At 41.0% G+C, this 23,987-nt stretch overlaps 1 protein-coding gene across 1 annotated transcript in view; it reads left to right on the top strand.

Annotated features, from left to right (window-relative positions):
• Positions 1-207: 207 nt before the first annotated feature.
• The window catches only part of LOC126297533 (monocarboxylate transporter 3), a 772,480-nt gene continuing 748,700 nt past the window's right edge, over positions 208-23,987 (top strand). The window contains exon 1 of the mRNA XM_049988443.1: positions 208-312. Coding sequence (XP_049844400.1) covers positions 244-312 — 69 coding nt within the window. The 5' untranslated portion in view covers positions 208-243. The remainder of the gene's footprint in view (positions 313-23,987) is intronic.

Here is a 23,987-nt window from a genome sequence, read left to right as displayed (position 1 = left end):
GACGAGGCAAGTCACAGAGTGCGGACTGTACACCGTCGCAAACACCTGCCCTACTAAATATATCCGCCGTCTTGTAGGCGTCGCACTAGGGAATCGAACGCGGACCCGGCCGAAGGGGCGCGCGGCCCTCGGCGGCGCGGTGTGCGCCTGCGCACGGCTATTGACGGCGGCGGCGGCGGCGGCGGCGGCGGCGGCGCGGGCAGCAGAACGGCGGCGGCGTCGTCGGCGGCGCCACTGCGTGCCATGGGGCCCGCGTCGAGCCGCGAGGCCGAACTCGCCGACAGCGGCCTCGACCTCGCCGTGCCGCCGCACGTGAGTACCCGCGGCCATTTTACAGGCCGGCCGACTCGCCGCGCTCTGCTTGCATCCTCGCCCTAATCTAATTCCTAATCGGGACACTGTCCTTTAGTGCTCCCTACTCTCTCGGAAGCGACTGCTTTGTTTTGAAAGTGAAACTGGATGTCGACTTCGAGGTAGCGATTGGTGAGGAACAAGCCGGAAGCAACAATAGCTGCATTCGTAATATGCCGCGTATTACAAAACACCGGCATCGAGAAACAGACGTGCTATAAACACTTCGCGACGATAAAGGCAACCTGCAAAATATTGAATACTGTTTGACTAGCAGCCTTTTCGACGATTTCATTTTTTCTTTACTTCTATAGCAAATAGTCTACATGTCAGAATTCGATGAATGAATAATAACCAGAGACAATTCTTCGTTTTACTGACACAGCTTTAATGTCATAAAGATTTGTTACTTGCTCGAACACTTATCGTTTTAACACTATTCTTTCTAAACTTTGTGTCGATATTGAACGACCTATGCTCCATCTGCAGTAAAATGCATTTAACTTTCAAATAATGTATCTCCTCGTTCGTGGAGGGAACTATATTGCTTACAGGTCCCTTTACAGGTTATATATTATTTATCTGCCCTTTGTTCCAGATTGTGGTTTGCGACATAGTTATTGCGACTTATAGCACGCCTCGTGATGTCTTGTAAAGACTACAGTAGTTGCTGTCGGTAGTCAACAAAGAAACGGCGCGTTTGCGGGTGTCTAACCTTGTAATTCTAACGCCTGTTTCACTGTTGTGGGTCGTGCTATCTATAAACATCAGATCATTTGTGAATTATATTTCGATCGGTTCGAAGGAATATTTGAAATCCGGACTCCCTGATTTCACAATTTCCAACAAAAGGGTGGCTTATAAAGCACTTATTTCTGTCATTCTGGGTGTTATCATTTATTGCAACTATAAGTGCGCAAAGCATATACATACTAAAGCACAATACCCGTCCCAGGTGTTTTCTACAGCTGCTAACCCTTCATTGTGATTTTTTAATTTTACTGGGAGAAGAAAACCCCAGATATAATGTTTCGAGAAAATTGTTGACGTTTCGTATGGATTTCGTTGCGTATTTTCGGGCAGCAAGCGTTACAGGAAGGTTTTTAGTATTCTAACACTTTTTAAGGATCATAACAGAATAAACGTAACATTACGTCTGTGACAAAGTAAAAATAACAATATGATGTGTATACTGTAAGGAAAGCATTTTATTCAACCAGTCCATATTGGTTGTCGCTCTGCTTGACGATATTTCCTTTACGTTGATCATTCGGATAGGGTCCTGCCAGTCCTAATCAATAGAACGGTTTTTCACTGCAAACATAATTTCATGCCAGATCCGTACTATTACTATGAGACTAATATGGGCAAAAGTTCCCTTAAAGTTCAAAATGAGGTTTTGGGACAACAGATGTAATCTATGCATAATCACTTCATCGTGAGACTTAAATTTGCGTCTTCCGTAATTAAGTACTAGCACGTCTGGTTTCCACTTCGTAAACATTAACGTCGGCAGTAACAAAATTCATTCACAAACGTGATGCGGAAGGAAGTGATATAAAAAGTCTCGGGAAAAATAGGTAGACTTGTAACTTTCGCGTGACAGTGAATTAGTTCCTTGCTTGCTAACTGGCCGTACGAACAGACTCAATAATGCCAAAGTTAGGTGTTATCTGCTGCGGAGAGCCACATAACCGCGCTGGTACGTCTTGCAATGAATGGACTCCCACGCTCGCAAGTATGCCGGCCGCCACATTTGCCATCAATGGAACCTAACTACGTCCCTACCGCTTAAAACGGATATCTCACTCTCCGTTTTAAAGCCACCATCGCCTCGACGTATTCGTGCCGTCTCTCAAGCAGTATCGTCGTATTCTCGGATATGTTCAGAAACTCAAGCTTTTGATACGTTTTATAATCGGCAGCAAACTTTAACGCTTATTACAAAACTTTGAATGTATTGTAGCGATCGTAAAACAAATCACAGATCTCAGTTACATTATGAATTTCTTAATGGTATTCATTAATCAAGTTGAATAGAACAATACAGAGCCCCATACTTTCTCGTGATTAATTACAAAAAGGGGAACTACTGAAAAAGAGAAACAAAAAATCTTCTATTTTAGTCGTGTTACTCGCTTGATTATGAAAGTGTTTGTTACGGTGTCGTTATGTACGTAACGAATAACGAGTTTTTATAGTTTATGATACGAATTCAGCATTAAATACAGATAAAAGGGCTTTAAGTATTAGTGAAGTAAGTTCCACGACTTACAGGCTGCTACCATTCTTTATCGTTCGTTGTAGTGTAGGCAATACTTTTTCAACCAATTTACGGGAACTTTCTTCCCCCTGAGCAGAACTGTTTACTACTAAATGATAGCTTGTAACTGTCGAGGCTGTTCCAGAGCATAGCGTGACGATGGGTAACTCAATCTGATATGCTAGCCAAGCAAAGAGGCAGGAAGACTGTTTTCGTGCTGCGAATGCGGATGGCAAAGCGAGACAGCAAACCTGCATACACTGCGCAACAAAATTAAAGGCTCACGTCTTCGAAACCCCTTAACTGCCTCCCATTCCAACCCATAAGTTTGAAATTTGGCTCAAAGATGCCTACAAACTTCCTCTGTTACGATGCAAAGCTTGGTGCCCTGCGACGTCACCCTCTGGCTCGAAGCTTCAAACAGCGAGATGTCGGCACATGCGAGAAAAAGGCCACAACTTAGAATTTCGTATGACGTTTAAGGTGGATTCGTGATGTCACACTGGTACCAAATTTCAACACAACTCTGGCCAACGCCACGATGCGCGTGTAACACCATGGGAATGTCGTTATGCTCCCTCTTACCCGCATTTATCTCATGCCTTGACCTCAACGGTGGAGATCCGCGAAACCCAACATTGAAACCACGCGGTTTTCTTATAGGTGGCCACAGAAAAACATTTCAGACCCAAAAATTCAGAGATTGGCATAAAGGGCGTCAATGAAACCACACCTTCGCTTGGGGCGTTGATTTCCACACATTTCGCGGTTCGAAACGACGGTTCGCGGTGCGAGGAGCAACACGACGACGTTGTTCGCAACGTTCGACACTACTGCCACCCGATGGGCGTTTCAGCCCCGCTGTGTGGACATCCACATCGAACGTGGTCTGTCGTCTTTGGAGTATAGTTACAACTGCAATTTTTCCTGCAGTATACAGAGTGGAAACACTCTGAGGCCGCTGTAAACCATTCCACGAAATCGGAACGTGATCTCAAGCAGGAATACGTTTTTACGCTTTCTCTTCCCTCCTTTTTCGTGCTCTACTATGATCGAAGGGGGGGGGGGGGGGGATGGGGGAGGGAATCTGCAACCTATCCAGTCCAGTTCTGCAACATCCTATACACTCGGTGCCACCTATGCATTTTAGTTGAGCACGTTATGTGTTTACCTGTCGGGAACTTGGACATGTCAAGATGCATTCTGCCGTGCAGGTGCTCTAGTAGCGCCGGACGTCAGGTAAACACCACCTGAGGGGTATCGAATGGGTTGCCTAACCCTTAGGCGCTCGAGTGTTCTTTATGCCACCACCTGAGGTGTTTTCGTATCGATTGTCAGCGGCGGTGCCTCTGAAATGTTTTCCGCGGCCACCCATACAAAAAAGGCGTAATTTCAGCGCTGGGTGTCGCGGTTCTGACCTCCATTGTAGAGACCTTCCCATCACTGATACATGCGCGGTGGGGTTGGGCAGAGTTGCGGTGAAATTTGATGCCGATACGACATCATTAACCCGCCTTATACGTCACGTAAACGTCTGAGCTGTGGTCTTTTTTTCGAGTGTATCGACGCCTTGCTGTTTCAAGTGTCACCGAATCCGAGGTTGATGTCGCAAGGCACTACGCTTTTGCACCATTATGGAAGTAGCATATGGGCATCTTTGACGAAACTTCAAACTTATACTTCGGAATGGGAGACAGTTACGGATTTTTAAAAAAATGATCCTTAAATTTTGTTGTGTGTTGCATAAGGTGCGTCTGGAAAGTTCGGTGAATGGTCTCGAAAAATAATCGAAACTAGACTTATAAACAAAATACCTTTACTGATCTTCGAGGTAATCACCTTTAGCTACTATATATTTCTGACATCGGTTGTAAAACTGTTAGATACTGGCAGCAAAAGCTTCCCTTGGAATCGCTGGAAGCAGCGCACCACGTTGGGTGCCCACTGTCACGGGAGATGAAACCTGGTGCTACCCGGAAACTAATCAACACTCAATGGCATCGTGTTCATCTCCGTTCCCGCCTCCCTTGTTTAGAAATTCGTGATGGATCACGCCCTTGCTGTCGAAAGTAGCGATTAAAATCCTCTGTCTTTGATTTTGCCAACGGACTTTTACTGGTAGCACCTGGTTTCATCTCCTGTAATGATGCGAGTATCCAACAACGCTTGACAGGTGTGCTTTGAGCAATTCCACACTATGTGTATGGAGACAGTTTCTAACAGCTTTACAAGCGATGTCAGAAGTGTGTTATAGCCAATGGTGATTACTTTGAGTTCGGAACCGCGCTGCTGTTACGGTCGGAAGTTCGAATCCTGCCTAGGGCATGGATGTGTGTGATGTCCTTAGGTTAGTTAGGTTCAAGTAGTTCTAAGTCTAGGGGACTGATGACCTCAGATGTTAAGTCTCATAGCGCTTAGAGCGATTTCAACCATTTGATTACTTTGAAGGTCAGTAAAGTTATCTTGTTTTTAACTCTTCTTTCCTTTATTTTCTGAGCCCATTCACTGAATTTTTTGAGGAACACTCTCTAGAATACTCAACGAAAGGATATGAGATATCGAGTAAGTGTCTTAAAAAAAAGTTGTAAATGGTAGTCCTAATAAAACTAGGGAGCAGAAAAGAATCAGACTGTCCTTCTTGTCCAGTTTTATTCAGTTATAACAAAACCTCAGCTACTGTTCACATTCATTCCTGCAGACAACTTTCACTCCGTCTTCTTCCCCAATCACACGAGAAATAATGTATTGCTTCAGTATCACTCGAGAAACTTTATACAGAGCGAACAAAGGGAAACGACTTGCAGGATTTGTTTGTGATCTTTTGCTTTGTAGATAGGTTCTATTACGAAGTTTTTTGCGCAAGAAGAAACAGATAACACATACTTTTGGGCGTTAAGAACACTCGTTGCAGCTGACGCATGTAACGCACACGTACCACAGTATTTGTATGGCAGACCGCTAATTATGGTGGTTGTCGTCGTAGGTATAACGTGCATGCTATTCAGAACTACTACTGGTTTATATTTTGAGAAATATGGAAGTCGTGAAGGTTGACTCTTAGAAGGAGTTAGTGTCCTAGCTAGCAGCTAGTGGCGTAGCTTCCACGCCGGGTTCTATTCAATGAAGAAAGTGGTCTGCTGTTTGTCCTTAAGCAGCTTACGGTTCACTGCTCGCCAGCGCTACAGCCCATAATTGCTCCGTAACTAGAAAGAGACTCCATTACGAGGGTGATCACTTTGCGAAAGGAGCTTACTCACCCTATAATGTGGGGTTTAACCTCGGTACCTCATTCTTTCTTCTCAAATTAACTTAGTAGGTCCAGACCTTTCTCACCTTTCCCTCCATATAACCAGCAAAAGCGTAGCTAGCTCGAAAATATGCCATTACTAAATTCTTAATAGCTTGTGAGGTAACATTTTTGTATGATTTATGTTTGCTTTTTCAGTGTCTAAGCTCCATTTAAATAAATGCTTTTCATGTGCTTTAAGTACTGCGAAACTTCTGGAAAATCTATTAAGCATGAGTAGAATCTCAAGTATTTTAGTTTTATATAACGGGAGCGTGTGGGAGGAGGGGGGGGGGGGGGAAGGCGGAGGGTATCTAGATATTACCAAAGACCTAATGGAAGAATAATTGGCAAGACAGTTTTAAATGCTGTTTTAGAGAAAACTGTGAACTACAAAGAAAATAAAGACAGCAATGTAGTATGTTCTTCACATTAAGTATAAAACTGTTTCTACAAGCCAGGCACGAGACTTTCTAAACAGAAACCGAAAGGCCATACGAGTGATCGTACTAGGAACGCAGAACAGGCGGTTTAGGAAAGAAGTGGAGAATTTCATACTGATTTCCAGACTAAAAAAACTAACCACTTAATTGTTAGTCTCAGCTAATAAATGGCAAGAACAATTTGGAGAGTTTGATAAGAAAATCTTGCAGTGTTTGGCAGATACCATCGATGTCTCTAGTGTAAAGGACAGAGACAATACTCCAAAACAGGTGAATACGTCAACAAAAATAAAACACAGTCTAATAACATAACAGAGTAATTGACGACTGTGCTGTTATACAAGGGAAATTGGACAATATCGCTGCGTATTATGCTCTCAAACGCTCGCAAACGGTTGATTGAAGCACATAATCTATTTTCACGAACAGGAATATTTTTAAATTCATTAAAAAGTGTTTCTCCAACAATTTGGTACTTCTGGAGTGTGATATATCATAGAACTATTTATTAACTAAAAAGCGTCGTGTGTCGTATTCATAACTTTCTTGAGTATTTTTTAACATTATCGAGCAATGCTTACTAAAACAAGATCATGTGTCAAGGCTGGTTAAATTGAATCGATAAAATCGTATATTATGTTTTGACAGAAAGTAGCAAAGAACACAATAAATTACAATCTTATAGATGATTTTACGAATCCAGACGAAAACAAATACGTTTCATACCGCTAGAAACCGCAATACATGTCTAAAATCTGCAGTAAAATTTTGCTGTTGAGACGATTATTCCATCTCCCAACACGATTATTGTTTGGTATTTCAGAATAGCTATGAGTCACTTATAATTTCTAACAGGCCGAAACAATTTTCCTGGTGTCAGTTATTTCGTGTCTTTCATACTTTCCGGCCAAAACACCCGACTCGGCCTTTTCAATTAGTTTGACGAGTAACTACTACAGACAAACTCGAACTGACTAATATCTCGTACAGCGGACGACTCGTGTAGCCACTGTGCATCCACTGTCAGAAAACGTAGAAACCTTACAAGACAGAAGTGAATAACTCAGGGCAAGTCCGACGGAGTAATGGCGACGCAAACCGTGATGGCAAAGTCGAATGAGAGCCCTGACTGATGGGGAGCGCTTTACAAGACTCCTAGCAAACACTGGTAGCCAGGAAGACGGAGGGTGCCATTTTAAAAGCAATGAGTCACAAAATCTCAGCTGAAGGAACTAATTTCTGTGTAAAGTAAATTTCTTCTTGCTGTGTTTTCAAAGAGAGTGGATGGAGAATAATCTCGGAACCATGTTGATATTCATGCGCAAAGGCGAGACCATCAGCCTAAAACTTCACACAGCTGACAAAGATGACTTCTGAGAAACCACCAGAAATGGGCGTCGTATCCCGGGATTGTCCTGTCTGTGTGGGAAAAGATTACTCTGTTCTTCGAGCAGGCATGTGATGTAAAGGTAACGAAACAAATTTTTAGACACGTAACAACTCGGTCGTGTTCGTTCCTTCGTTATGAGCGGTGTGTCGTCTCTTGGTCTAATTTACAATGAAATGCTATGAAATGCTACAAAGATGCAATTTGGATCTCACTTTAGGTTAAATATCCGGAAGTCATGAAACAGGTTAGAAGCAGCCTACAGACTACGGGGCGCAAAGCATATGACGGAGACTGAGAACAGACCCTTACGCTACACGTGCCACGCTCACGTAGCGCAACGACGGACCCCCTTATTCTGGAATCATCACCATCTGCTCCCTGCAAATCTTTATACAGTGTCAGGTGGCATGGTACTTTTCAGTCTATAGTATACTAAGGTTTCTTCCTGTGACATTCACGAATAGAGCATGGGACGAACACCGAGCGAGGAGGACGGCAGTTCAAATTTATTTATTCTGTGGTTTCCATCAGACAATGTGACCGAATGTCAGTTTAGTTCTTGTGAAATGGCACAGTCCGGTTTCCCACCTCATCCTTCCGCAATCTGAGATGGTGCGCCGTATCTAATGACCTGTTGCCGGCGTGACGTTAAGGCATAACCTTACCCTGTACCATCGTGGTCAAACGATTGTGTTTTCTTCTCTGTGTGAACAGTTATTTTTTTACCTTTTTCTTCACAGTCTCTATATGAGGGATGTGTAATGGACTGAAGAAAGTCCGCCCAAAAGTAGGATACGGAACTTTCCGTCTAGATTGACAAAGAAATACAATATTTTGACGATTTATGTGGATTTAATATGCAGCCAGTCGTATTTTCCTGAATTTTGGTACAATTTCTCTTCTTTCCATTAACTAGTTTTCAAGCCAGTGCACACTCATCAGATGGCTGTGTTAAGGTACATTGTCTGGACCATGTCGGGGAACTGCACTACTTCGTGTTATCCATGACAAATTCATTCCGATTATAGCGATTAGATGTTTTTATAACTTGTTTCTAACGGTGTGTTACAGTGATCGTGGCTTCTTCACGTCAGTGGCAACAGATAATAAAAGAATTATGAATGACCTAACACACTTTTCCTATCAGACAGCCAGAGAGTCATTAAGCTGCTGATGTTCTGTCCCTAATCAGGGGATTATTGCTTAGTCAATGATATAATTAAGTAAAGGGGTAGGAGAAACCTACAATAAGCAAAAGGCCTCCAGTGAAGTTAAACATGAAAGTACATTGAAAATCAAAACGGAGGTAGCCCTGCCACACAACGTGCCCACTTGCAATTACCTGTGATTTGGTGAACTGCCTTCCTGCTGTAGCCCAGGTGATAAACGTGTCAAGGACTCCAAGAAAGACAAGGAAACCGACAGCCAGTTCCGAGAGATAGAGAACGCGAGAGCTGATTGCTGCGGCTGAACCTAGAAAATGAGAAATGCAAGCCACGGGAATTGTGATGCGTTAGCAGAAACAGGGGCGGCAAGTTGAAGATTTCAGCACTAATGCTGAGGGACACGCGGTGCTGAATGCGAGGAAAGCGTGACTGTGACTGCGTGAGTGCAACTACGGCAGTCGCTGAAAGCTCCCAGTCACCAGTCGTGTTACTCGACAGGTGTCGGGTCTGTACCCGATGCTACGTTACCCAAGCTCTACGATAGCGGTGGTCTCCACGTTGCGGTTACTCACGAAGCGACACATCTAACATCTTCAAGCAACCGCATACGACTGCCGTCCGGAAATCGTCTTTCAGCGCTTTCGGTGCCTATTACTTTTACTCTTAATCATTCTTGAGCTTAATTACTCAATTGGTACGTCCATTCTACGTCCCAATAAACTCGTCGCCTGGGCAGCAATATGAATCTGTAATCCCATTTTCTCGATTAGTTTTATTTCACTCTCTGTTTTTTGGCACAAGAAAGGGCAGTCTCGGTGGCTTTGCCACGCTCTGTGTTTGCCCTCGAAAAGCCTGTGGGTTGCACGATAACGTATATTTTGCAGGTTATACACACACATACATAGTATTTAGATGCATTTAGTTTCACATTGGTTCACAGAAAAAGTAAACAATGTTCACTTATTGTGAATGAATGTGAAACCAAGATTTCGGCTTACCTTTCGCTGCCTTTTATTTCTGCATCAGACTAGCCGTGGAGTGACTGAATAGACGCTTGTCGATTTAAAGCAAGATCAAGTTTTTCTAGAATTCTCTGGAAAATCTTTTGCAAACCTTTGACTGTGCATATTTCAAGTTCACCGGGCGTAGCGCTCCTTGTGAAGGCACGACATACTATGAACTTTTGCCTGTCCTTGATTCTGCACAATTTTATAAAACGATAATGTAACAATGATTGTTTCCTCTGTTTCTTTCTGAATGTTACTGTTAAACCAGTGTGAGTCGTAGCGTGCTATTTCTGTTAGAGTTAAATAGTTACTATCCTTTATGTAGATAGATTGTTAACGAGGGCTCTGCTGATCATAACAGTGTGTCGAGGAGAACACGACAAGCGCCATAACCTCATTTCTCAGAAACTTCGCTCAGTGGAAGAGGAGTGAAAATAAGGGAACAATTGTCTCGGCTTATTCGTAGATACTTGACCGTTTCTCAGAAAATGATGGTCAGTGTTTCCGACGTTATTTAGATTCTGTTTGGCGTCCGAAATCGTGGCGTATTGACTAGCGTTGTGGCCTATTAATTTTGCTCCCCCCCGTTCTAAACACGATTCTTTTTTTATTTATTTCATTTTTTACTTTATCTATCAATTTCCGTAGGAAGTTACTACACAAATGTTCCTAATCAAGTTAGGAGACGCAAAGGCGTTATATTAATTGTAAAATTACACCTAGGTTTCACATTAAGTGTCTTACGTTTATCATATTATAAATGTGTGTATAGAATTTTCAGGGGCTACAATCTGTTTAAACTCTCACATTCTTACATCAATTCTTATATTATTTGTTGTATTTTATTTTTATGTTTGTTCATCAGGAACATTTGGTGTATTCCCTTGGATTATGCTGACCGTAGAGACATTCGAAACATAGAAATTCCAAACACAATGAGAATCGTGCGAAGGCAGGTTCGCCACAACGACAATTTTTCGTATGAATCTAACTCGGGAAAGAAACGTCGTTAACATTACTGAACATTTCAAGCGTTGGCAGTAATGTCGCGGCAAACCACGTACAACGGATCACTTTATCGAAACCTGGCGCTTACAACTGATTATGAATCAAAATACTCTGCAGTTTCAAATAATTTTCACATTCCTTTATATTATTTTACTATTATTTTTTTTCATCAAACATACAGTTAGTAGACGAACAACGACAACGTTATTTCAGTATACATGGGAAAACAGTTGTGTAGTAACCTTCTGCGAACATGCACAGATAACAGAAAAACTAAAATAAAAATAAAAGCTGGGTTTAGAACACGGCGCGCCTAAGTGTGAAGGGGCGGCACTAGCCATTGTGTCATCGCTTTAGCTGAATTGCGTCATCGCGAAAAGGAACATAAAGTACCTCGAAAACTTTGACCGTTGTATTCTCACAAGCGGTCGAGTTTTTACGGATTAGCCGAGACACGTGTTCACTTATTTTGACTTCTCTTCCACCGATCGAAGTTTCTGGGATCGAAGTTTCTGGGAAGTCGGGTTATGGCATGTGTCTTTTCTCCTCATGTGGCTACACGTCAGGTGAAAGCACTGAATGTGAAGTCGGTCGTCGGCTGTCAAATCCTCGAATTTCGCGTCTATTCGCACCATATGCCGCATCTAGCAGCAACATTTGAGCCTCAGACAAGGCACATCTGCAAAAGCACAGCACTTCCGATGACTTCTGTCCATTCAGCTCAACTTCCCTAACGTTTCCGATGGATTTATTGACTATAGCAGCCACTAAAATAGCGAATTAAAAGGAATAAAAACAAGAAAAAGAAGTCTACTCTGGTGTCTGGTAATAGTGAAGTAGTCCTCAAATGCAAATATGCATACTACTGGTAAGCACCGCCACTAGGTACTTCAACACAGCACAGCACAAACGGAGCTGAATCCGACATTTAGTATACACTAACATATTTTAGATTGTGACTGGGCAAAGATCGCTAAAAGTAGCTGTAATCACGTTAACATATACCGCAGTTATGGGAAAACGATTTCACAAAACATGATACTATTACAGATATATGTCTTACACAAATGTTGATCACAACTGTCAGTGGTGTACAGTTCGCGTGATTCGCAACATTCGGAAATTTTCGGAAATTCCTGAAGTCACACGTGTCCTAAGAAAGGATGACAAAGCCTTGGAACCATTTTCTTGCTTCCAATACGTTCACTGACAACTAAACTAATGTGCCATAGAATAAAACTGTAATATCGACACATGTTACTCGAAAAGACGAAAAACGAGGAGCCGTTGGTAATATGTACGCCCCTCCGTAGGCGGGAACTCCGCGACTGAATTTATTTATTTCATTATGCGTCGAAATGCCATCTAGAACCTTTAGGAGGTGGTATGTGGCTCTTACAAATGTACAGCAACCCTCCTTCATAAAAAAATTAAGCTTATGATAAAGAACAAGGAAAAGCAAAAGCAAAGCTACGCGTTCTGATCAAGATGGGTCAGTCACTATCGACCAGCCGCCATGTCCTCTGCTGCCAGTATCGTTATTTGGATGCCGTATGGAGAGGAATGGGGTCATCACACCGTCCTGCCCGTCACTGTCAATTTTCTGGACTTTGGAGGCGCTACTTCTCAATCCAGTAGCTCCTCAGTTGGCGTCACAAGGCGAAGCGCACCGCATTCCAGTCTTCCCACCAAGGAAATATCCCTGGTAGTGTCATGAGTCTAATCCGGGTTCTCCACATTGCAGCCAGACACGCTGTCCACTTATCTGCCGAAGAGGACAAGAATAATCAAAGATAACTACAAACTATAATTTAATTCTAATTTATTCTCCCCACGAATCTTACTTATAGTAAAACTAAACTCCAGTAAGCAATAAGATTCGACGAATGAACCGCTCTCTTTACATATGAATCCAGCCAGCTTCAGTTTACAGAATGATTCTCGCCGTACTTAAAGATGAAGCGGGAATGGACGCAGGTAAAACGACATGGCGGTGTTGCAAGTAACCAGCATAATGGCGACTAGGACCGCAGTTGAAAAGGAAGGAGAATTATGTAATTAAAGATGGAGCACAAACTTGGATTGGGGAACGAAGTTGATAGTGTCCTTTTCAAAGGAACCAATACGGCACCTGTTGTAAGTGAAGCCAATTAGGGAAATCGCAGTAAATCCAAATCTGGACGGCTGGTCGGAGACTTTAGCCGTCGTGTTCCGGATTACGACCCCAGTGTCTTAACCACTGCACCACGCCTGGAAGCTTTGGCTGTGTAGCTTTCGCTGTGTCCCACGCCGCACTGACTCATGAAATCCATGGCTCCAGCCTAACGGCTAGATGCAGTACACTCAGTACCATATTAACACTCGCTAAAAAAGAAGAAAAAAAGTGAACACTCATCAGCAGATGAATAAATAACTTCATGCGTGCCCCAGCGAAATGCGCTACTCGGTCCTGTATACTTAACTCCTTGTCATACCCATTTTTGTTAACACGAACATTTAAAATCCTACTCGTCATGGAAAGAAAGAGGACCCTTTTATACGAACATGTGTTGTATTGTATGGAACTGGGAACCTAGAAACGACACAGAGGTCTCGTCCCAACCGTAGCCTTCAGTGGTACACAACCCCACAACAGGCTACAGCAGTCCACTCACCCCACCGCCGCCCCTCGCCGAACCCGGGGTTACTGTGCTGTTCGGCCCCAAGTTGACCCCCCTCCCCTGGAACGTCTCACATCAGACGAGTGTAACCCCCATGTTAGCGTGCTAGAGTGTACTCGTAGGTGGAGAAAGTATTTGCTCAGCAATAACCGACATAGTGTAACTGAGGCGGAATAAGGGGAGCCAGCCCGCATTCGCCGAGGCATATGGAAAACCGCCTTAAAAACCATCCACAGACTGGCCGGCACATCTGATCTCGACAGTAATCACTTGGACGGATTCGTGCCGGGGACCGGCACGCCTTCCCGCCGGAAAGCAGTGCGTTAGATAGCACAGCTAACCAGGCGGGCTATATGAACATGAGTCACAGAAGTGTTATGCATAATTGCGATTGCGTCCGCCGTCGTTGATTTACGATAAACACCAAAACTGTGGGAAACCTTACCGTTAGTAGTTTCCAGATTCAAAAAGTTAATTATGTGTCATTTTCTAACTCCATTGTAAAGTTAATATTAGGATGTAAACTGTTGTGTAGGTATGCAGTCTCTTTCTTTCTTGGTACCATAAAATAAAACCAGTGTATCATCGACATACGACTTGTATTATACCAATTTAATAGTAGTACTTTTAAAATTATAAAAAAATTGGTTTTCAATACTGTCAACAAATTTGTTTCCTCAAGTCCCTGCAATACAATTGCCCATTGCCAGACTATCATACTGAGAGTACACTGAGTCACGAAAACTAAAGTAACTGAATGAATGAATGAGCCTAAAAAGAATTGTGATCTCATATGTTTACACTTATTTAGTTGTACTTTAAGATCTTTTTTTAGTAATTTGATTATCTCCAATATTGGCACATTTGTGGATGTATTTTGTATTTCAAACGAGACAGATTTTCCCCCGGCAGAGACTTGTACACTTTTAATTAGTTCAGTGACACCAATCGCAGTTTTTACTTTACATCTGGTGTCATACGTGTAATATTCTTTGATTAAGCAATCAAGCTTATTGTTAACCATATATGCTGGACAATTAATGAAATTAACTATAGAACGTAATGGGAAATTAATGTTATGTAACTTAGGTTAGGCTCTAAGGTTAGGAGTTACTGGGTTCATATTGATGCGCTGGTTAACATTTCTTTGTGACGATTGAAGCTACATTGTTTTACTGCCCACTTGGTTGACGCGTTGAATTTAGTTCTTGGGTCATTGGGAAGTTTAATTATCCGATTTTGTGCAAAAAATTCCTCTATCTTAAAGTCATAATCTTGTTTGCTCATTGTAACTTCCTTCAACTGTTTTAGCTTTACCCTCTTTTAACTTATTTATTTTCTGTACTGTTCTAGTTTCACAGTGTCACTCCCCCTACTGTGTTTCTCATTTAAACTGTTACGGATTTTCCCTCTTTTAACTCATCCATTTACTGTATTGTTCTACTTTCAGCAGTGTCTCGACACCTGCTCTGTTTCTCGTTTGTAACTACAAATGAGAAACGGAATAGATATCGCGTCACTGCTGTAACTAGAACAGTACAGGAAATAAATAAGTTATTTGTAATTATAAGTGAGAAACAGAGTAGGTATCACGACACCGCTGAAATTAGAATGGTAAGAAGTAAATAAGTTAAAAGAGGGCAAAGCCACAACAGTCAAAGGCAAAGACGACATTTGATAATGACAATTAATTCAAAACAGGCCTGTTGCGTAAAATATTAAATACATTACCTTACTGCAGCAAGTTTTTGAGCTCTCATTTTCATTATGTCTAAAATTATTGCAAACATATGAGATAATAAATTTTCTGAGGCTCACTCTTTCATAAAGTTACTTTTACTTTTCAGAAATCAGCATACTCTCAACCAAATGGTCTGGCTATGGGCAGTCGTATTGCAGGGACTTTAGCTGACATGTTTGTTAACAATACTGAAAACCAATTTTTTGAGAGATACTAAAGTAGAATAATACAGTCATATGTCGACGATACCGTGGTTTTATTTAATGGTACTAAGAACAGAACAGACTGCATAGCTAAGCAACTAAACAATTTACATCCTAATATTAACTTTACTGTGGAGCTAGAAAAAGAACACATGATTAACTTTTTTGAATTTGAAAATTACTAACGATACGGGCTCCTACACCATAGGTGTTTATCGTGAACGAAAGACGACGGAAGCAGTTATCCATAACAACTCTTATCACCCACCTTCGTATAAAAAAAGTCTTCTTTGATTCGACGACGACAGGGATTTTAAATATTTCTCTTAACAAAAATTAGTATGATAATGAGTTAAGTATACAGGAACAAGTAGCGTTTAGGAAAGGGTACTAAAAAGGAATAATCAAGACAAAGTACGGTAGAAAACAGAACAAAAATGGGAGACCTGATGTTCTAATTCCACTAACAAAAGAACAACCAGAGAACAAAGCTAAATATGTTGTATTGCTCTACTGTCGACATAAATCAGAATAAATAGTAAAAGAATTTCGTGACACTAAAGTGAAAATAGGCTTTCGCACTCTTAATGAGTTGAATAAAATCCTCCAACATGATACACACACAACAAAATGCAATCTTTTAAACAGTCAGGCATTTATCAAGTTAAATGTGACGATTGCAGTACGTTCTACGTATGGGAAACGGGTAGGAACTTCGGTACGAGACTGAGAGAACACTTGAATACCAGTGCAAATAATAGATCTTGTTTCAGTAGTCACCTACGTAAAAGTAAACATACAGCTAATAAACATAATACATTAGAAGCATTACACATACTTGACAAGGGCAGACTTGTGAGCATTTACGAAGAAATTGAAAGTTACACTGCCTTGAACAAACAGGCAGAATATACGCTCAACTAACAGATTGATTTAAAAATCAAAAATTTCTTAGAAAACTTCAATCAGGTAATATGTTAAGAACTATAACGTAGTTAATGGATATACGCTAGATATGTCCCATGTGTTTGACCCAATTTTCCCCCTTTGTACGTTTATCCTCTACCATATACAAATGTACATATAAGTAACTGTCTACATCTATACATATATGGAAACGGTACTGTTAGTATGCTCCATTAAAGCCTTGCTGCCTAATATCACGAGAGGATCACTCTGTTGATCATAGGAGTGTAACGTAGCACAAGGAGAAGCTACTCGACCTAATTTTCATGTACCATGGCCATTTGATCTGCGAATGCTCACAATTGTATTTTAATTTCATTTGCCATGCTCCCTACATCGCCTCTTTACCCCTCCATGGTAGTATGAGTGAATAAAGTGTGATTGTTTGGGTAACAGAAGCATAGGATTAACTAGAGATTGGTAGAAGGTGGTGGTTTTGCTAAAAGAAATCTCTGGGCAAGGCTAAGCAAAGAGATGTGCAGAGATTTTCACAAGGTATCGATGGTATAGAGGGTATCAGGTGGTCCAGCCAATAGGAGACTTGCTCTCCCCCCCCCCCTACCCAAACCCCCACCAGCAGTTCGGACTGGGAGGTGCGCCATGTTTAGACATTGTTTGGCAGGAGGACCTGGAGTGAAGATGTCGCTTGAGAGTTGTGCCAGGATGGTAAGAATATCGGGTACAAAATGAAGTATATTATCGTGGATCTTGCTCTGAATGTGTTGTTTAATGTCAGTATAGATAGGAAAACGTTAGAAGATGTGGTACTTCCTGTGATTTTGACAAATTAAGTGATTGTAGTAACAGTGGTCACAACTGTTAGAACATTTTGTTAGACATCAGCTTAGCTTCTCTATCTGTGAATTTGAATAACTGAAATCTGCTCAGTTGAGAGAAAGGGCTTTATAATGAATTTCCATGTACGGTTTTTGTGAATTTTATTTAATTTTAATGGTCATTTCTTTGTGTCTTGGTGCTGAGGACATGTTTAAGCTAAGGGTATAAGTGAGCCTTCAGCAAATGAAATTCAGCGTTTCGTGAGTGTTTATCGATGTTTAGTGATTGCCATAAAGAGCTGAAAGTAAGTTAGGATGTTTTTGTGAGATCATTTTCGGAACTTTTTGGTATTCTTTGTGATTTTTTGATGGACATAAGTTCACGCCAATTCTGTAAGTGAAGGTCAACCTTCATAAATCCATGATATTACGCGTGTTTATCATTCCTAAGTATTTTCTATAGAGCGTATAACTGGAGTAAAGTAATTTTTTGTGATATTTTGTGTATTTAATGTCGTTTTGTTTATGCTTTATCTGTCACCATACATTTCTCGCCAATTTTTGAAAGCACCACATGGCGATTATTAATCTTTGTTTGCTGTGTGTTTCTTTTTTATCTTTAAGCAATTACCATGGGAAATAAATAATCAGTGAGCGTGACTTCATTGATTTATAATGAATATTTTAGTTGATTTCTTTATGGTTGATGGTGAAGCCACATGACCTACTACACGCGAATATGATATCTTTGTACATTCCTGAGAGGTTTTAGAATGTGATAAATTGACTCAATGAGTTTTAGAACTGCTATAGTTGGCTGTGAAGTAATTTTTGTGTGAGGAATTTTCCTTCATTTTAATTGGTCTGGATGTCAGTAAAATCTTGATGACATAATGGCACTTCATCTATTTAAACTGAAACACTATTTTGTGCTAATTAATTTTTCAGAGCGCCACAGTAAATTCTTAACGGCCATCAGCCAAATCAGACATAATAATTTTAATAGGTTCAGTTAATAGTAATAAGCAAATAAATGTACTCCATGAGACTTATCTTATACTCATCATCGTTATTTAAATGGCTTGATTCACGTGTTTCCTGGGGGCTAAATTCATTCAGGTACCCGTTAATCCCCATATGTAAAGTTTTCTATTTACTGACATCCCCCATCCTATCTTTGTATGAATTATAACTTATAGAGCAGATGTTTTATATGATAAAGATTTCGTTTGATACCAGTCAGTACATAGTTTGTACAAACCTTGCTTATCTCTATTAGGCTTTGCTATACTACCATATGCTACAGTACATTCACATAATGCAGTAGTTATGACGATCATTGTGTATCTTGGCATGCCAGTGTGAATGCGATGTTGTTTGTTGATATGAAATTACTTGCAATAAAACCATTCCACTAACTTATAGTAAGACACAATTTTATTGTATCTTTCAGAAACCAAAAGTAATCGCAACTGGGAATCAGTACTGGTGATTGTACATGTTTATATGCATCATCACAAAGTGTAAATGAACCTGATACAGAAATTATTAATTGTGCAACAAAATTTTGTGTGGTTTAAGAATCAAGTTTTGCTGTTGAAATGGTAGAATAATGTCCCCCTCTTCCAAGTCAGTGCATAAATTTTTAGTAATCACTAATAGCTGACAGATGTGAATTAATTAACAGCTTAAAGAAACCTGGTAATAATGGGACATGAATTATTAATGCTTAGCTTGTGGACATGAACAAACTCCTACCCATTCCTTACCAATTGCACTGCTCCATAATAACTTCAGGGGGTGTTTTTTCTGTTGCATAATTAATTGATTGAGATTATGAAAATCATTTTGTATTGATAATTAAGCCAATTTCAATTAAATACACTAGTGTTAAGAGCCCCATCAAGTAGTAAGAGGCTATCTTGAATAACATAAGTTAACAATAATCAAAAATTAGAAGCAAACTTGCTCAGAATGTGATGTACCCATTCATGCACCACAGCCCCAACCAAAGAAACGACCAAGAGATAGGGTTGCAATGTGTAGTGGCTTTACTTTCTTCAATTAATTGCTAACCCCACAAATAATTTTGTAGGATGAAATGGAGATGGGGATTTCACATTATATAGGATATATTGGACCACAACTTTGTTTTACAAATAAGGAAAGATTAATTTTACATCCATAACTGCGGTATCTGTGTGTTATGTCTGTTACTTACTTCAATTATATTATCAGTGAACCTGAATTTATATGATTTATGTTCTGCTGATGGCTTAATCATGGTTACGCTTTGTATCACTTATAATATAGCTACAATGCATGGCAAGTCCCATGGTATACTAGACTGATAACAGCAGTGGTTTCATACATTTACCTATGATTTATTTAATTCTTAATTACAGACCGCTCAATTTTTGACATGTATGTCTTAGTTACTTGATGCAATGTTATGTTTTATACGGTACGCCGATGTGTAACAACAATATTTACAGGTTTGTAGACCACTGAGAGTTGTATACCAATGATTAGAAAAACGTGTTTTGTAAATGCTATTTAATGTAAAAGTACTGTATGCCTTACACAGTCATATTTTATGAATGCATGTATGATATGTTTACATGTCATCTGTACCTAAATTTTCTTGCCCAGTTATGTCTCTCACTTTCTTCATAAATAAGAAATGTACATTACTTTAATTCATTTATCTCTTGACGTGACCAAAGTCATGGGATAGTGATATTCACATATGTATACAGATGGTAATAGTACTGCGTTGACATGGTATAAAAGGACAATGCGCTGCCGGAGCTATCATTTGTACTTAGGGAATTCCATATTAAGAGAACCACAGCATCAAGAGTGTGCCGAGAATACCAAATGTCAGGCGTTATCTCTCACCACAGACAACTCAGTGACCGACTGCCTTCACTTAACGACCAAGAGCAGCGGAGTTTGCGTTGAGTTGTCAGTGCTAACTGAAAAGCAACACTACGTAAAATAACCGCAGAAATCAATGTGGGACGTACTACGAACGAATCTGTTAAGACAATGCGGCGAAATTAGGCGTTAATGGGCTACAGCATCAGATGACCTAAGCGAGTGCGATTGCTAACAGCACGGCATCTCCTGCAGCACCTCTTCGGGGCTCGTGACCGTATCAGTTGGACTCCAGACGACTGTAAAATCGTGGTCGGTTCGGATGAGGCCATATTTCATTTGGTAAGAGCTACTGGTAGTACTCAGGTTTAGCACAGACTCCACGAAGCACTGTACAAGCTGATGGTAGCTCTATAATGGTGTGACGGTGTTAGTGTGAAATGGACTGAGTCCTCTGGTCAAACAGAATCTATCATTGACCATTTTCAGCCATTCATGCACTTCATGCTCCCAAACAACGATGGAACTTTTCTGGATGGAAATGCGCCATGTCACTAGGCAACAGGAGTTCGCGATTGGATTGGCGACTGATCTAGCCGCCGAGGGCTCTACATGACACCCATCGAACGTTTATAAGACGTAGCTGAAAGGTCAGTTGGTGCATAGAAGTCTGCACCGCGAACACTTTTGCAATTATGGGCGGCTATAGAGGCTGCTTGGCTCACTTTTTATGCAGGGGACTTCCAACGACATGTTGAGTCCAAGCCACGTCAAACTGCCACCCAACGCTGGGCAAAAGGAGGTCCGACACGGTAGTAGGAGGCATAGCATGACTTTTGTCACCTCAGTATGTGCTCCTCCTACAGTTATACTACACCGAAAAATAAGAGGAAAGTGCATAAATCTGAAAAAAGACATTGTATATTTCAGTATAGTTTATTGAGCTGATGTATGCCTATACCACCGACTTATGCATTGCATTTTAGATAAAGAATATGACGATATCCATCCCTCCGTAATCTGTATTGTCCTTCACAAAACTATGATGATGTGCGTTATGTTATCGCCATGCCATGTCGTTTTTGTAACCATTCTTAATGTTTGTCACTTAAATTGCGTAGTTGGATTTCTACCTTCAGTATGTTTAAATACCGTTTTATAAAGCGTATTTTATGCATCCAAGATTAAGTGGCACATAGTGGCACGCAAGCAAACCTTGCAATGTACACTGAAGTACATTATCGGTAGTCATCTATCTTATCTTTGAGTGTAGTCTGTGCAAGAAATTAGAACAGCTTATTTATGCCACAGATTGAATGTGGAAGTGTTTGGCTTTACGCACAAGATGAAGTAGTTATTTGCTTCTGGTACGATGTTTTCGATCTCAGATTGCAATGCAGATGTATTATGGTTGAATATATGGAATTGTTTGCTTTTTTTCTATTGTATGCCACAACATGTAGGGCATATAGAGCACTGCTTATTAATAAGTGCTGGAAGGTGGTTTAGAGTTGAAATTGGTCAACCTCACAACAAATAAAAAATAACTAAAGGCCTACCACGGATAGTACTTTCTTTCACAAAATATCAAAGCGAGACTTTTAGTCTCCACAAATAACCAATCGTAATTTCTCTCGAAGTTGAAACGGCATATGACAAAGCCTGGCAAGCAAACCCATAAAACGTGGCTAGCAAGCAATCATAACAATCTGCCACATAAAACAAATTAGAAGCTTCCTAGGAAACAGAAACACGACTGTAAAAATGGAACTAAAAAGATCAGAAACGAAACAGATGAAAACAGGTCTTCTACGAAGTTCAGTGCTTCCACGACTGCTGTACAAAATCTATGTAAAGTCATGCAGTCCAGCAACAGTATGATATTGGTACAATTTGCAGATGACGCGGCACACATACATAACGGTCAACACCATAGTGCAAACATTAGAAGACTGCAAGTCCAACTATACGTCACAGCTCAGTGGTGTCTCAGCAGCAAGATAATAAAGACGACAACATCAGCGTACTTCAGCAATTAGAGGCCAAAATTAGAGACAGTACTTACGTTACCCCCACCCCACCTTGCCATTCCTGGGCAGGCTAGCGCCAACAGCGTTACAGATGGCCGTACCGTAGGTGCAACCACAACAGAGGGGCATCTGTTGAGAGACCAGAAAAACGTGTGGTTCCTGGAGAGGCGCAGCAGCCTTTTCAGTAGTTGCAGGGGCAACAGTCTAGATGATTGATGGAACTGACCTTGTACCATCAACAAAACAGCTCTGCTGAAAGCAAGGGGAAACTACAGCCGTAATTTTTCCTGAAGGAATTCAGCTTTGCTGTATTGTTAAATGATGATGGCGTCCTCTTAGATAAAATACTCCGGAGGTAAGGCCGTACCGTAGGTGCAACCACAACAGAGGGGCATCTGTTGAGAGACCAGAAAAACGTGTGGTTCCTGGAGAGGCGCAGCAGCCTTTTCAGTGGTTGCAGGGGCAACAGTCTAGATGATTGATGGAACTGACCTTGTACCATCAACAAAACAGCTGTGCTGAAAGCAAGGGGAAACTACAGCCGTAACTTTTCCTGAAGGAATTCAGCTTTGCTGTATTGTTAAATGATGATGGCGTCCTCTTAGATAAAATACTCCGGAGGTAAGATATTCCCCCATTGGGATCTCCGGGCAGGGACCGCTCAGGAAGACATCGTTATCAGGAGATACAAACCTGGCGTTCTACAGATTGGAGCATGGAATATTAGATCCCTTAATCGAGCAGGTAGGTTAGAAAATTTAAAAAGGGATATGCATAGGTTAAAGTTAGATAAAGTGTGAATTAGTGAAGTTCGGTGGCTGGAGGAGCAAGACTTGTGGGCAGGTGACTCCAGGTTTGTAAATACAGAATTAAATATAAGTAATGCAGAAGTATGTTTAATAATGAATAAGAAATTGGAAGGTATTACGAACAGTATAGTGAAAGCATTATTGCAGCCTAGATAGATACGAAGCCCACAGTCACCACAGCAGTACAAGTTTATTGCCAACTAGTTCTGCAGATGATGAAGAGGTTGAAGAAATATATGACACGATAAGGGAAATTATTCAGATAGTTCAGGGAGACGAAAATGTAATAGTCTTGGGGGACTGGAATTCGATAGTAGGAAAAGAAAGAGAAGGAAAGGTAGGAGGTGAATATGGAGTGGGGGGAAGGATTGAGAGAGGAAGCCGCCTGATGGAATTTTGCACAGAGCACAACTTAGTCACAGGTAACACTTAATTTAAGAATCATGAAAGAAGGTCGTATACATGGGATGGTTTCTTTGGAAGGGTACGGCCGACTTCCTTCCCTCCCCTCCCTAATCCGATGAGACCGATATCTTCGCTGTTTGGTCTCTTCCCTCGAACAATCCAATCCAAGAATGGGTAGCTTTGAGAGATGAAATTGTGAAGGCAGCAGATGATCAAGCAGATAATAAGACGAGGGCTAGTAGAAATCCATGTGTAACAGAAGAGATATTGAATTTAATTGATAAAAGTAGAAAATGTAAAAATAAAATAAATTGAAAACAGCGTTTGGCGTCATTGGCCAGGAGGCCCCTTACAGCCTTACAGGGCAGATCCGGCCGCCTTGGTGCAGGTGTTATTACATTCGACGCCACATTGGGTGACCTGCGCGCCGGATGGGGATGAAATGATGATGAATGCAACACAACACCCAGTCCCTGAGGGGAGAAAAATCCCCGACCCAGCCGGGAATCGAACTCGGGCCCTTTTGACGGCAATCCGTCACGCTGACCATTTTTTATTTTATTTTAATTTTTATTATTTTTTTTGTTTTTACTTTATAGAAAG

Source organism: Schistocerca gregaria, chromosome X, assembly GCF_023897955.1.
Source record: "Schistocerca gregaria isolate iqSchGreg1 chromosome X, iqSchGreg1.2, whole genome shotgun sequence".
Lineage (NCBI taxonomy): Eukaryota > Metazoa > Arthropoda > Insecta > Orthoptera > Acrididae > Schistocerca > Schistocerca gregaria.
This window is presented reverse-complemented; position numbering and strand designations above follow the sequence as displayed.